This window comes from Ptychodera flava, chromosome 8, assembly GCF_041260155.1.
Source record: "Ptychodera flava strain L36383 chromosome 8, AS_Pfla_20210202, whole genome shotgun sequence".
In the NCBI taxonomy this organism is placed as follows: domain Eukaryota; kingdom Metazoa; phylum Hemichordata; class Enteropneusta; family Ptychoderidae; genus Ptychodera; species Ptychodera flava.
The window spans coordinates 37486626-37503447 of NC_091935.1; the positions used below are offsets into that span (position 1 = coordinate 37486626).

A 16822-nucleotide genomic window follows, 5' to 3' on the forward strand; every position below is an offset into this window, starting at 1 on the left:
GTAGAGGATGTAAAGGTGTGACATGAAAGTAAATTTCTAATCGGCATATTTATATATATATATATATCTGATATATATATAAATTATACTTCAGATTATCACTTATTTGCATATTTAACTATCTTTCTTAATTTGGGATATCTCTGGATTGACTTGATAAAAGTTGAGGAAACTTGCTGTGTACAGTATACATACTATTATATTATATAATGGAAAGTCGGCTTAGCACTTTCAGATCACCAAATTCTTAATTTGCACACTAGACTTTTTCTTATTCTGAATAGACTTGATCACAGTTGACAAAACTTGCTATTACTTTGAAGATATTATGATAAAATACTAATGAAAGTCTTTTAGCTTTTTTACATCCAGCTATGGTTATTAACTTGCATATTTTATGAACTTTCCCTATTTGGGACATAAGAGTGGAAGGACTTTACAAAAGTTTATGTAACTTACTGTGGATATATTTAAGAGACCATGATCAGTGAAGGACACTTTGCAAATTTCATGTCAGGTTATTGATAATTCACACTTTAAATGAACATTCGAATTAGATACATTAAACTGGAAGGATTTGACCGAAGCTGATGAAAGTTGCTGCGTTAGCTGAATGGCAAATTAATGATTGTTTTCAAAATAAATGATAACTTGACAAAAATGATGAAAGTGCTATCTAAATTGATGAATCGAAATTGATAAAATTATATAATAGTAGTGAAGGACATTTTACATTTTTGCATTCGCTAATTTATAATTTGCATATTTAGTAAGCTTTCAAAGTTTGGAATATATATAGTTTGATGGACTTGACGCCATGCAATTTTATTTGCTATATAAAGTGGTGATACAATGACGCAGTCAAAGAAATTAAGTAATTTCATTTCAGCTTAATTCATAGTTGTATACTTGTTTGTATACATAATAATTTTTGGAATTCATCTATAGTTTATTTTGTTTGTAATGTTGATCATAACAGTTTCAATGAAATTCAAAAGTTGTAGTTTGGAGACAACCGCAAAATATACTGAAGCACGGGAGCATTTTCAGTTTATATTTGTTTTTTTTATGTAATGAACGAACATGTACATGCGAGTTTCAAATTAATCACTGCCATTCATTGTTAAGTTCAATAACTACCAAGCCAAGTCATGCGGCAAAGATACCTTGGAACACTAGTAGATTTTGGCTACTCTGGTTGATGAAGTCTTCCATTTTCATTACGTTCAACCTTGAGTACAGACACTTTTGCACATTCTGCTTTCAGGGTCACATGGTGCGAAGACCTGTGGAAATGACGACTTGTTAAAAGCGTATCCGATCGATGCATTTGTTCATGTTAACATACGCGAGGTTCGTATACTGTTATATTATTTAAAGTCATTATTTCTTATGGACTCTTTCATCTCTATAAATGGGCTATTGGTTCTTCTTGTACCGACGGATAGGATAGTCGACCATGCAACAAATGAAATGAATGTTAATTGTCCGAAAAATTTTAATGATATATTATGTTGCATTGATTTTGAATTTTGATGGCCTTTGAAATGACTGCTATCTTGTTGTTGCAGGATGTCGGTCTAGGAATTCCAATTTTCAACGTCTCTGAATTTTTAGATGGCGAATATCTCAAAACCTTTTCCTCTGTTGAGATTTTTTTCGGTAACAAGGTCAGTAAAGTTTATTGAAGACACTAAGTGCTATGATATCTTCCACACACGAAATATTGTAATTCCATCTGGGATCATGGATAAGGAACCCAGTACTTAAATAAGGCCGAAAAAATATTTTTCCAATAACCCGGCCTATTAAACCGAAATCATTCTTTCTATCTAGTAAATATCAGGTACACGCTCAGATCTTTTAGGCGAAGGTTGGTACAACGAACTCGTAATGCTGGAATAAGAGAAAGGACATCGTGAACTCTTTTCTCCATGTTCTCAGTCGTTCTAGTTCACTATCAGCCACACCACGCATGTCGATTCAATAAATACCCATGATGCACGAATGTAAATTTCTTATTTCTGTACAGTAAATGTACAATATAATAACAACATAGCCTCTATAAGTTGATTCAGTTTACAAACAGCCACACCACCTTCGGTACATTAATTTGTAAAGTACAGTTCATCAAATTTTAGGAAATAAGACGGAACGAATGGCAATGAAGTCTTACACAGATTATTTGAAAAACTATAAGGTCCAATTTTATTTTTACCATGAAAATATTTTATCATATCGATATTTGCATTCAGCATATGACTGTGCGCATCTTAAGACCATTTAATGCATTTATCACTGCATTATAATGTGGTTTTGTACTATTATCGGGTGAATCCATCCAATCATGACAACTATTTCGTGCATCGTTACGGACATTTATGGAATCGTTTGTGCACATTGATTATGCCATTTTGTGCATTTGCCAAATCTATGTATGCATGTATCATATCTTTCTTCTCATTCATTATATCGTGTTCATTTGAAACATAATGTGCTTCCAACAATTCAAGATGTGAATTGTCATATCATCATGTGCATTTATCACGCCAATAATTGGGTTCGTCCGTCACTTTGTACGTTCATGGTGTTTATTGTTTAAACAAGTGCATTTGCGAAATCAATATTATGTTTTTATCAAATAACGGTGATCATTGACCACTTCGTTGTGTACATTTATTCTGAAAAGAATGACTACATCATCATATCTATTTAATCATTAAAACTCTCTGTGTAGTATTACATTAACATTATGAACTGTAACATTATTTTCTTCCAGGATTTCTATTGCCTTTTTTGTAATGAATATATTATTATGCACATTTAGAATGCACAATTACGTCTACTCATGTTATTTTGGCTTACTGTTACCCATATCATGGAGTGCATTTGGTTAAAATCATCTGGACCATTTGTAATTCCGTCTCTTTCCCGTTCTAGCTGCAGATAGCTATTTGCTAAATGCACGTAATGTTGTTGCCAATCATACAGGGATCGGTAAATACTCTCATCGATTTGTCAAATGCCCCTATTGATTTCACAAATGCCCAGTCTCAAATTGATTTAAGCAATGCAGATCATGATTTTCAAATGGCAAGAGTGGATATGGTAAACGCATATTCTGATATAGAAACAAACATAATGATATGATAAATGCACACATTTATATGCAATTATTATAATATAAAATAAAATATAATACATATGCAAATATTCACGTGATAAATGCACACGATGATATGACAAGTGCGGAAAGTGGAGGGATAAATGCATATAATAGGTTTTTAATTGAACATACCAATATCGTATGTAGCTGTAATGATATAAGATTGGTCATCGTCAAATGAAACTGGACATCATGACTTTAAGCTTGTATAAAATGGAGACAGTAATGGTGTTCCATAAAACAACAAATAACTGGAAATAGTTATTTGCCTCAGTGATTCGTCTAGAGTATAGAGCGTTCTCTAAATTTCTCTCAGGATGTCAATAGCTGGCACACAAAGCGGCCGGTTCTCCGACACCTTACGGTAATGGAACTAACTGACGTCAGGGGCTGTAATAGTTATGGGGGAGATATTTTATTCGTTAAAGTAATATATCTTATTATGGAAACAGTCCAAGACTCGTTTAGATTTAGCTACATTACCAATAATATCATTTTCTTGTAATTCCGAGAAAAGGGGTTTAAATCAAGGCAATATTTTATAATCCTGTTTTAAACTGTTGCAGTACAATCGCTTTGGTGTGAGCGAAGATAATAGCCGGATTATTGTGGCTACATTTCTGTCAGCAGACACTACCCCAGAGTTTAACTTGACAATACACACAACAGAGGTGGGTGCTCATGGTACTTCCTGCGATCATCCTTGACAGCTTGGACGCTTGTAGTTTTTCCTGCATGGTTTTAGTAGTTCAAATTGACATCAATATATCAACTAGTCGGTGAACGATTTAATCTTCCAGTTGGCAAGATATATACATGAAGTAAGACTTTGACACTCAAGGTAACCATGAACAAAGTCTAAATGTCAGGCTATGTTCAGATGTCAATTACTTTAATATCAAACAACATGTAGGCCAACAAGGGCTTTGGCCGAGACGAAATTGATCAGAAATCGTAATTTCCCGCTCGAGCAGGTTGTCATGCTTCTCCAATGCCTTTTCTATTTGTAAAACTATAGAACGGAGCTACGAAAGCGTTTAGGTTGAATATCCAAGTTGCTGATGTGGATCATTGGCCGCCATACTACAACAGGACGTGTGAATCACAAGAGAGGCCGACTGTAAGTTGTCGCTTAGTTGCTATACATTGCATAATAAGCAACCATGATTGTTTCTGAACTTGTAGACATCAGGTACTCGCGACAGATGTCGGGTGATTTCGTAATGACAAATTGAAAACGTAGTGTAGACACTAAATGGTATTTGTAACAGTGGAATTAGCGAGCATTCATTTTTACGGGGAGGGTCCGGTGACGGTAGAACTTAAGCGACAAATGAAATGCAAAAATCGACCCCTGCAAATGAAGTTTCTAAAATTTGACCCCAAGTCATCAATTGTAAAATGTGACACCCCAAAGTTTTTCATCTGATTTGATTCATTAACCCTTTGCATCCAAACGCCCTATAGGGTGAAAAATAGTTACTCTTCAAATGTGTTTGCAGAAAAAGAAAAGAGTGACCCTCCCCAATTTTCATACACAAAACACAGTGACCCTCATCCAGATGTCACAGTCGTTGACATATATTTTCTTATTTGACCTTTGAACTTTCAAAGAATCCTTTTTTAACTTCATAAATAATCACTTAGGTGAAATTCCAATATCATATTTGTTGTTCACATCTGGTCTTTCAAACACCCTATTCTAAAAACGTACATTTATATCAATTGTCAAACATTTATAAAAGCACAGATTTAGCTAGTTTTGCATTGGAAAAAAATATTCATAGTTCCCTCATAGACTACAATGTATAGTGAATCAACATTTCGGTGAAATTCAAAAGTCAAATATCTTTCAAACACATGCACTCGTAACCACCCTTGTCTAATAAGTACAGCAATATCTATTATCAAGTGTCTATAAATACACAGATTAAGCTATAGTTTTATTTTGGAAAAATATTGTTCATAGTTTACTTGCAAAATCGCAGAGAATAAAAACATAGACGTTTAGGGTTCAACCATTCGTCAGCACGAAGGGTTGCTGACGAAGGGTTGAACCTGAAACATCTATGTTTTTTTCTCTGCTTTCTCTGCTTTTTCATCAAGTATTTTATCTCCCGCTTGTCGGCCAGCATTTTATTAACGATTATGATGACTCTGCCTCCGCCCTGTTCTCGATGTCATATCTTATGAATAAGGAGGACGGTCCTCGTGCCTTCGACACTACGCTTGCGAATCCTCCCGTATAGACGGAAAAGGCACGAGGGACTGTCGACAGTCTAATTTGTGTCTACTCTACTATAGTAAACTTTGGTAAATCATGTGTACACTACCTTTATGAGGCGCAAACCTAATTTTAAGCACGGGCCACATGCCACGTGCCGCGTGCCAAATTTTCATGAGTCACGTTCAGCAGTTTAAGCCAGAAATAGATGCATTTCCAATTAACTTTATCGATCCTACTACAAAAATAAATCACCATTTGCGCCTTCTAAGGGACCGTTCAGTTTTTACGGCCGGGGGGGGGGGCAAAATCTTGTCGCCGGTGTTCAAAAAAATATAGACCCCCCCTGCATTTTTCGCGAAAAAATGATTGTCAGACGAAAAAAATTGATGACACCCCCCCCCCCCACTGAAAAATAACCAAAACCCATATGTCAAATTTACCCGCACGGTTTGGATTTGAACTCCGGTACGTGGCGCACTTTATTCGTGTAGCAGAGATGCCAGAGCACAAACTTCTCAGCCACATCCATGCAAACGTCTGTTAATTGGGACGACTGTAAGGCAATTTGAACTTCATTTCCATAGACAACTTATGTCCATGGACATTGTATAAAGTAAACTTTATTGGAGTGGTTCGCCAAAGGCAGCCCTCCGGTTAAGAGGGTCATGGGCCATTACGTGAAGTCAACTTTATTCTAGTGGGCAACCAAAGGTGGCCCGCTGGTAAAAAGAGGGTCAATCATGGCCATGGCATAAAAGTGAACTTTAATGTAGGTATTATGTTTTTGAAAATGTGGTGACCCCCTCCTTTCCTACCAGTGAAAAAGTGATGACCCCCCACCCTTCGCGGATTCCAAAATTATGATGACCCCCCCTGGATTTTGCCGGCCCCCGGCCGTAAAAACTGATCGGTCCCTAAATGCATGAAATGGTGACCTGCGATATGTGTTCACGAATTCAGCAATGTGCTGGGCTAGGTTATTATAGTAAGAGACTGGACAAAAATTAGAGGAAGGGAGGGCTGGTGATTTTCAAAATGATGCTGCTCGTAAAAAAGTGACCCTTCAAAAAGAGTTTGAAAGGAATCAAGTGACCCTCCCTCATTTTTACGTCAAACAAACATTGACCCTCTCTGTACATGTAATTGTCAACATCAGTATTTTATTTGACATATAACTAATGAGGTTCAGTATGTAATGCCTCATCCAACCAAATATTAAGGCTGGAGCACTTTTCTAATTGAACACGATTGGAACTAATTTGGGATATTTGGATCTTCATATTTTTCAAATTTCTCAAAAGTGTTTGGTGCCATATAGCTGAATGTTGCAATATTACAAATTACTCATAAAAACAAGTGTGCAACTTAAAGTCCCTGTAGCTGTAACTCTTGAAATTTGTGGACCTGAAAAAGGCTTTCTTTTTTCTCTGGTTTTAAATTCTACAAATTGAAAGGATATAGTCTTTTACCACTGAAAAATTGGACAAGCAAATTTAAATTTTAACCGTTATTTTGATTTCCCGCCATTCTTAAAATTGATGATATTACAACGAAAACAAAGCATATGGTGTCCCGGTGGAAAACATTCAGCACTACGCATTATATTGGACTACTCTGTTGTTTCTGTAAAGATTCCAATGCATATATGCACTGCGTACTGTGTTTTTGCTTTATTTGCATGAGGGCGCCATTTTATGTTTGGGCAAACATTTATTATTTATCTTGCTCAAAATTGCACATGCAGTCCCAGTGGACAATTTATTCTACCTGTATAAACACCCCTCAATGAGTACATTCCCGTGAACTTGTTTTAGTTTGGAAGTAAAATCACATAAATAATGCGAAAAAGATCAGCTATCGGGCCTTTAAAAAAAGCTTGCATTTGCAGGTTAAAACGACCTTACTTTACCATCCGATTATCCCAAATTAGTTCCAATCGTGTTATTCATACTTGTAGGCATATTTGTTGAATCAAGGTCAAAGATCATCCTGGTCATGTGACATTCTAGCAGAAGCTTAGCTCACATAATCATCCCCGTCCACAGAAAAATCAGGCATCTACCTTGTTGGTTAGCCCTCGATTGTATATGTACATAATTAATGAGGTACATACAGGATGAGTTGAGGGTCAAAGGTCAGTGGCCCGTACCGGCCATAGTTCAATAGACACCAGCCGTCTTAGACTCTTATAATGTAGGGTAGGATATAGCCACAGCTTAGCTGTAGAGGTCAAGGGCTGGTCAAAGGTCATAGAAATTCTGAATAATAATACTTTGTTTTTCAATTGACATGGCTTAACACCTTGACATTTGAAATGTAGCCTGGTCATATGGTCTGTCTGTCTGTCTGTCTGTCTGTATGTATGTCTGCATGCATACATGTATGTATGTATGTATGTATGTATGTATGTATGTATGTATGTATGTATGTATGTATGTATGTATGTATGTAGGTATGTATGTATGTCCACATAACAAAATTCCGAACCGGGAAGCCTACGGTCTTAGTATTTGATGTGCAGGTGCATCATAAGGTCGAGATGTGAAATTGGTCAATTGAACAGGCTTTTGTCAAAATATGCAAATGAATTGAAAATGGTAAAATTATTAAAATTATTAAAATTATTAAAACTCTTAATTCGTAGGTCAGACATAAGTACTTTTCACAATTCCTTTTCAAATGTGTAATTTCGTTTGAATACTTTTCATTTCGTATTTTTTATGAATATTTTTGGGATATTTGCTTCTGACTACGGTAAATGACCAATAGCAACATTAAACATGTTATTAATGTAACATTGTCATAATTGGTATCAATTTCAAGGTATATTTCGATCCCCTAATTATACAACTTCAAGTCCACTGTAGTCTCATCGGTAACCCTTCCTGTCGAAGTAACTCTGCAAAATTATATGTGAAGCGCCCTACATAGCCACTTTTCTTCTCATTTTCCATTATCACTTACTCAAATGGGCACAAGGCAGTTTCAAAATATTTCAACGCTTGTACCCTGACAAAGTGTATACGAAAACACACTTGTGACTATCTCCCACTACTGGACTTACGGTGACTTGAAAGTGCATTTTTTTCCAAACTCATTTCCACACCTTCATCGCAGTACATTTACAAAATTCATATTTGGCGGGGACTATGTCAATGAAAATGACTTGTTATATGTGTAACTCTTTCAATGTTGGCGGCCCTGTAGTGACCATCATGTGTGCGATGGATTCATCAATACAAATGAAGGAGGTTGGTACTCGTTGAGCAGTTTAAACCTGAATGTGTATTTATTTATTATTTATTATTCTTAAAGATTCCAAACTGGCCTTGGCTATTTGACTACAAAATCGTTGACGACTGGGCATCAAAGGTTGCGAACACAATAGCAAACGGATGGATCGACACTTACTTTCAGATAGAAGCCAGTAATTCCGAATGTAAGTATCGTATCAAGAAGCCGATTGATACGTTTGTAGTTTTAAGCAAAAATGAATGGCTTGTAGTGAAGGGGCTATACTACTTTGGAATGTTGACGCCCATTAAAAGATCTCGAGAACACTACAAATATGCCCGGAAAACATTTTTAAAAGGTCATTCAGGTAATAGTAGCCAATGAGTTACACAGTTTTACCTTTTTTTTGTATTTGAGAGAGATAGAAAGTGGCATCAGTATTAAAAGGCTTGTCTAATTAATTCTCCTTAATGTTATTTGTTGTTGTGATGTTCATTTCCTTGTATTGTTTGCTTTTGTTTGTCTCGTCGTTAACGTCAATGAACTGTGTGTCTTCCTATTATTGTTAATCTCTTGAATTTAATTGTTTCTGGTGTATTTTATGATGTCTCTACCTTCGTGAATAGAGGTTTTCATGACCTATTGAGTTTTGTAGGTTAATAAATAATCAAAGATGATAATTAATAAAAACTATAGTATAGAAATAAAAAATGCAATTATGTGTCCGATTTTTATGAAACTTACAGTATGTGGTAATTTTAGAAGCTGATATCAAAAACGCCATCCATTTTTGTGGACAAAAATACTACGGCAACCGTTTTAGTTACAATTGCAATTTTTTGAAATCATGATAAAGGAACTTGGATATTCATCAAACTTGCATAACAAATGTATTTAATGTTTCTTATTGCAAATATGGCATCCATTTTGTAAGCACTGTAGCCAGTTTGTGCCATCAGAAAATTAGTATCGTTTTTCTTGTTTTGTAGGCCATCACAATTACACAAATATTTCCAATATCACCTGATATTGTGAAGTGCAAAATGGGGTCATGTTTGTTTTCAAATAGCACAAGGGGATCACTTGATTAATAAAAAAATCCGTCCTGCTAAAGAGCCTTGTTTCAGTGTATAAAAACATTCCAGGAATTAAAAATGATCCTCCGTGTGTTTCATTCTCTCCATTCATGATGATAGGAATACAACAACTTATGTTACTGTATCAAAGTAATAGTTAACACACAATATTTATTCCAAATTTCAATAGTAACAGCCTTCTAATAAAAAAATGGGAAAATGTTTACTTATGAGGCACGTCTACCCTATACATTATACATTGGGCCCATGACGGTTATCTGCATATCCCTGGAACAGATTATATTTGCTCGATGATGGATTTATATCAAAGTATGATCTTAGGATGATACTCATATTGCACTATATTTAGTGAAGTTTGGATTTCAATTGCAATGGCTTCCAATAAAATAATTTGTATCACTACAATTTGTCTTTTTACATTTGTACTTTCATTATCAAAACTTAAGAGAGTAAGCATGACATTAAAACACTTGGAATACACGTCAAAGGTTAACGAGTTAAATGTGTTTGTAAAATTGCATATTTACATCATTAGGAGATTATAGTATTAGTAAGGTTAACATTTTTCCATTATTTGGTAACGACAAATGATCTTTATTGTGATTCACACCTGGTTCACTGTCTCTGATATTTCTTTCTGGATTACATAATTTGGTGACAAGAGATAAACTAAATGTTTTATTTAGGAAGAGTTAATCTACGGTACATGCCGGGGGTACATGTTTTACTTGTTTGTGTACATCTTAAAAAAGTAAAAGTTACTCAACCAAAACCAATATTTTTATATTTCATAACTTTTCAGTTATACAAGACCCACAACTTAACTGGGACCGTCATAAGTCCCATACACATTACAATATTTTTTTGTGTAAACTACATCTATGTAATGCTTAAGTCACCATTCCAGAGGCTGTTACTGTTCTTTTCTACGTTCGAGGAAAAGCTGAGAATTCTGAATAATCAATGTGACATATCCGAGTGTAGTTATTAACCTGCAGGCTTTCAGCCACGTCAACGGCCAGTTAGGTCCAGAATCAGTTACTCGACGAGGACAGAGGGCGCTGTGAACCACATTCTTTACGGATAATCCGATTTCCTGAAAATTCACTGTAAGCGCTGTTACCGTAGACACTCATTTCCGTCAAACTAAGGGATCGTCTCAGATTGTCGCATAAGTTCAAGAAACGAAATTCCTTCCTTAAGGTCAAAACCCCCTCCACCTAAACGAAAGTTCAAAAGTGCGAAAGGTTGATGTCTGCTTGCAAGTACAATGTGGCATTTTGCTGTAGCTACTGAAAAATATGTATCCCTGGCCACATTACATCGTCAAGTAATTTATCAAGTTTGAATACTAATGCGATGTTTTGCCACATAAAGAGTGTCATGATTTTATTTATTTCCCCTTTCTGCATCTCATGACTTTCCTTTTCTTTTTGTTCCCTTTTCTTCTCGCCATAGTCAGTCAAATATTTTTTCAGCTTTCCGGCGTCAAACATGTATACCCTATTCCAATCTTCCTGTGCATCTCTGTGCTTTTTCAGTTGTTCACAAGTAACCCTGGTGTACAAACTTGTAGGCTTCCACAATTTTTTTGTAGCCATATGCATTACGGTGCATTAGGAGAAGAATTGCTTTAAGGCAGCGACTAGTTTACAAAATAGAGTCATTTGTCCTGCTATATGGAGTGTTTTTACGATATTTTAAGTTAACTGAGCATTATGCGTCTCGTGAAGACTACAGTATTCAGTGATGTTTCGTCAACACAGTGAGAGTGAAATAACAAGGTGTGGCTAGAGCAAGCGGACGCTTATAGGGCATTTAAAAGATACTTTTTGATATCTTTATAATTTAATGAATGAAATGTTTGGGATACAATGTTAATGTGTTTGTGACACGAACGAGTTGGAAACAGTGTAAAATATGTTGGCACGAGTGTGCAGTTTTTTATTTATTTTTATACACAAAGAACTTGTGATCACAAAATAAAAGTGCGAAATCGAAGTTCACTAACTGAATAGAGGTCAAACCCCTTCCACCGTTAAAGAACGAATTTCACTTTTTGAACATATGCGACAATCGGAGACGTTCCCTAGGCGCGTTTTCATAAAAGAACGGTCGAGATTTGAGAATGCACTGGAGTCTAACCCAAGGCGTGACTGTGCGCACTGAACTCAATTGCGCATCCTAATACCAGCAAACTATACAAGACGCAGCTAGCGAAGTCATAGCATAGCGAGAACGCAACGCAGAGAAACTCAAAGTGGCTTACGCGTTCCGTCGTCGTCATCATCATCATCATCATCATTATCATCATCATCATCATCATCATTATCATCAAGATTATGAACTAAAATTTGACCTTTTTTCGCAGGTTCCCTCTTCATAAGCTCGGCACCTCAGCGCAGATATCCTCCCGATTTTGACATAATGAACACCGTAGCGACCGTGACAAACTTAGTTACTGGAGACGTGGAGGAATTAAGGATAAATGGAACTGAATCCGAACATTTCCGAGTAACTGCGTACGAGGCAAGCAAGATCGACCCAAAGATTATCAAAAGTTCGGCAAGCTTCCCCTAAATACAAACTGTTGCTCCAACAATTTTATCCTCAATGTCTCTAATCATGTTACGTCTGTTTAAACTGCAAACGACATGATGGCCCACTTAAAAATCCTTTAAAATGTGTATGAATGTTACCTGGCCAGTTAATTCTTACTATCAAACATAGTAAAAAGGGCCAGTAGCTCTCAATTTTGATGATTTTTTTCAATCAGTAACATGTGTTTTGTATGTCAATAGCAAATTATTGTTCTACTTCCAAAAGCATATTGAAATACCAATTATTTTACTCATCAATAAAATGCACTGCTTTTGTCGAGATTTGAATTCTAGTCTAGACCAGATTTTACATAATTTTGATAATAATGCAGTGTACACATGTGCTTGCTTAGCTAAACACTTCGTCTCTCCTCGTGCTTTCGGGAGTAAAACATGAAAGTGTATTTGACAGTGAAACACAAATATTGGGAAACATTCGAACGTTACAACTACTGACCCTTTGTCTTCAAAGTCTCTTAGTTTCATTGTTTTCGTAATATTCGAGTGTTTTGAAGCTTTTTTTACTCTTGCAGTGGAAATACCCGAAAGCAAACAATTTGATGAAACAAATTTTATCATCCGGAAGATTATCAAAGACCTATGATGATTATGCTTCCGAAACAATGTTTGTTGAATTTACTGTCAAGGGAATAGACGCTAATATTGGATTAAAGTTGAACGTTTTGCTAAGACAAGAGACGAACAGTCAGACCAATCCCTTGCCATTTTTAACAATTACATCATTACGAAGTAAAATCATCGGTGGGTATCGCAGACTCCATGAGTGTTATATCTTTCCAAAATATTGTATACCGTGAGAAGAACGGCACACTGAGCTTTAGTCTTTACATCATTGTTCACTTTTTTCTGGAAAAACTTTACTGATAAACGTTCTTTATAAAAAATCATAATACAGAAACTAGAAAATGGAAAAGCTGGTTTCCTTTCTCTTTATATATAGCATATTTGCCATTCATCAAAATGAGGACAAATGGAAAACGCCAGCGACAGACGACTCGATCAGACTCTTAAGACGCTTTTTGATCTTAAGCTATTACACAGATAGAACTCGCACAAACGCAAACAAACACACATACAAACATACACATACAAACACACGTACATGCACGCCAGCACACATTACACGCACGCAAATTAATCAAAACTATGGAAAATTTTGTTCTTTCAGGTTGTCCTCATGGTACGTTTGGAGCCAGATGCGACAGGAATTGCATTTGCAAGAACGATGCAACGTGTCATGCATGGAACGGTGCTTGCAAATGTTTGCCAGGATGGCAGGGAGCAGCCTGTGACATCCGTGAGTACAGAAGTGTCCGACACTTACCATAGTGACAGTGTGCAGCAATGTGCAAAGTATCCTATTCATGCCGGAAAATGCCGAGAGAGTTTGACCGGTTAAGAAGGGCTTGACTACGCAGTTTCTGCGTAGTGAAGCTTCATTACGTATTCATGGTGACCCCTGGCCAGCTGTCAATAACTTTGGGGGCTTTTGTCTTTTGGCCTGCTTTGCATATGCGTCGTTGGACCGACCTGCCAATCACACAGGTAGTCAATTAAACTATTAATTGACTGTTTACCGACCCAATTTACACTATCCAGATCAGTCATATTTTAATCGCGTGGCCCGGGTGGGCACAACGTAGGAACGCGTGTATTTCTATGTGTACGTTTCACTTGTGGTGTCGTTTGTATCATCGTGCGTTTGAAGTCCTTGTTTCACTTACAGTATTACCTTCAAGGTGACGGGCTTACTATTAATGTTCAGTATCATTGCACCGAGTTCTGCCCACGGTGAAAACCACCTGTTTTGCCTACTAATTACTGACCGTCGCTGCCCGTCCTGAATGTAGCCTATCATAGCTACAGTAATCAGTCAATATATAATACCCCGCGCCTTATACTTTCTATATACACTTGTAAAATCATAGTCCGAGCCGTAAAATTTTTGACTTTCGATCCGATATACAGGTTGATCGTTGAATCGCACCGGCGCATCCATGTTTACTTGCCCAATAAGCTTACTACTCTGCAAAGGGTGGGTAGATGGAATTCCAGGGCCAAAATGAACACCGGGGCGAAACTTTTTGTGAATCCATGTGAAAACACAAATCATTATCTGTTTTGATATATACTCCTTAATTGTAAGTTTGATCAAACCGAGACCACATTCAAGGGCTATGTAGACTGTCCATGTACGCACACACAGGCAACCAACGGTGAATATCAGCGTCAGCGGCATAACTATCGGGTCGTAAATCGATCGGCGGTTTGGGGGCCCTGGACTATGATTTTATTAGTTTATATCACAAACAAATGTTGTGGAATATTAAAATATCGACCTATTACTGTATTGAAAAGGCCAATTTCGTGACGGGCATTGCTTGAAGAATGAAGGGCAGGGACGGCAGTAATTAGTAGGACTGTTTCTTTGAATACTGTTCGATATTAAGTGACGGTCAAACTTTTGGGTGGTGCGCGTGACAGGCGGCACTGACACAAACTGGTTTGACAAGCATATAATTCAGGTTTTGTTCAGTGTTGTTACCATTTGTCCGTGGTGGAAAACATTGACGGAAAACCAGAGAAAACGGTCCCGCTCCGAGAACAGCCCCGAGACGGGGACGGCCACACACCAAAAACGGCCTCACAATAAAGTTTGGCAACGCAACTTAACCCGCCTCACTACGAAATGAAAGCCTCCCATCCGACCCTTGAAAACTTAGATTTGTATCCAAACATTCATCTTAATAATTATATTTTATGTGGGTGGCACAGCGGGAAAAGACGCTAGATCAAGTAAACCAAAGCGAGCTTTGTGTCTCCGCACCAGAGCCCTGTCGCCAGGGATCGCTGTCAAAACTAAGCTACACGTGTATTTTGCATACTCGATTGATTACTTTCTTGTCATCGAACACAGAATATAGTCTGTGCAGCTACGGCTTCGCTTTTTGCTATTACTTTTTATTGAAATTCGTTTGCCTGGTACAAGCAGGCTTTGTCATCGCGACGATTCACGTGCTGCCGCGGGGCCGTTTTCTCGGACGAGGCGTGGGGGCCGTTCTCACTTGTTACCTTATGACGCATATCAATAGCGGGCACTTAGGTTTTGGTCAAGGTACTTGGCAATTTATTCGAAGTTTGACACCAGAACTATAAAACCAATAACTTCAGGGATAAAAACAGCAATACTGCCACCGCTACCACCAACAATAAATCATCATCAACAACATTAACAAAACGGGTAGACATAAAAAGCCAAAAAATGGTTTTTGGATGCCGAAGATGGCTCTTGCCATATAAAATCACTGACAAACAGTAATTGAAAAAAAAAAACCAAACAAATGTAAAGGACGGGTGCGGCATGTGACGAGATAACGTATCGCATTTTTAAAGTGTACAATATCAACTTACCTCGCACTTTCGGTCGTGTAAACACTTGGGGGAGCCATTGAGCCATTGAACTCTTCTCTTCTCTTCTACCATAGACAGTTCTCGCTATACTGTCTATGTTTATAAAAATAAAGTCATCTGGCATTTTGAAATTTCTGTAGGCTCATATCGAAGTCGGGCGATTCCATGGCTCTTTGGGGCAATTAAGTGTACGTCGAGCTTGTTTTATTCGAAATTTATTCTAGGGCAAATGCACACAATTTATGCCGTTGGAAATACTGGCCGCTCATAAACAAGACAATAAACTCAATATGTGTGCATCTTTACTTTTATTGTCAAAGTGCCAACGACACCTACAAAATACAGAATAGTTCAGTCCAGGTATTTGCAACTGTGCCATCAGACTGGTCAACCAAAAATCAACCATAGGTGTCTTTTGGCACGCGTATACGCCAGACACCTAGGCGACGGTAATCCGCACCACTTATCACTATCTTGAAGGTACTCCTCCCCCTATACCACTGGCTATCCCGCCCTCAAGGCAATACGTCATTCGACCAAGCATTGTTATTGTAATTTCCTGCATAAAATTAACAGCGAGGTCAACCGGTCAAACTCTCTCGGCATTTTCTCTCATGTTACTTAATATATACCTTTAGAAAACACGACATTTACTCATATTCTCAATAATATACGCATAAACATTTCATAGACCTATGTGCCCACACACACACATACACAGATATATATATATATATATATATATATATATATATATATATATATATATATATATATATATATATATATAGTAATACTTTAGGTATAAAAAGTAATTACATATAGTTGCATGAAACTTAAAGAGCCATTATTTGTAACTTTTGACCATTTTTTACCTCGGAAAATTCCATGTTGGAGGCTCATATTTGTTGCAAAATGTTGTTTTACGAAGAAACAAACATGATTAGTGATGTTATAGCCACATAAAACTGCTAATTTTTGTTCAAACGTGTTGCCCTTCCGAGTTCGTTTGTTGACGTCTGGCATGTACAAGTTCACGCTTATTGCGGGATCAAAACAACATTGC

At 37.0% G+C, this 16822-nt stretch overlaps 1 protein-coding gene across 1 annotated transcript in view; it reads left to right on the forward strand.

Moving 5' to 3' along the window:
• The first annotated feature begins 3736 nt into the window (after positions 1-3736).
• Positions 3737-16822, forward strand: part of LOC139139242 (insulin-like growth factor 1 receptor) — a 156918-nt gene continuing 143832 nt past the window's right edge. The window contains exons 1-6 of the mRNA XM_070708086.1: positions 3737-3837; positions 4185-4286; positions 8709-8832; positions 12096-12253; positions 12858-13086; positions 13514-13642. Of these exons, the coding sequence (XP_070564187.1) occupies positions 12152-12253; positions 12858-13086; positions 13514-13642 (460 nt within the window). The 5' untranslated portion in view covers positions 3737-3837; positions 4185-4286; positions 8709-8832; positions 12096-12151. The remainder of the gene's footprint in view (positions 3838-4184; positions 4287-8708; positions 8833-12095; positions 12254-12857; positions 13087-13513; positions 13643-16822) is intronic.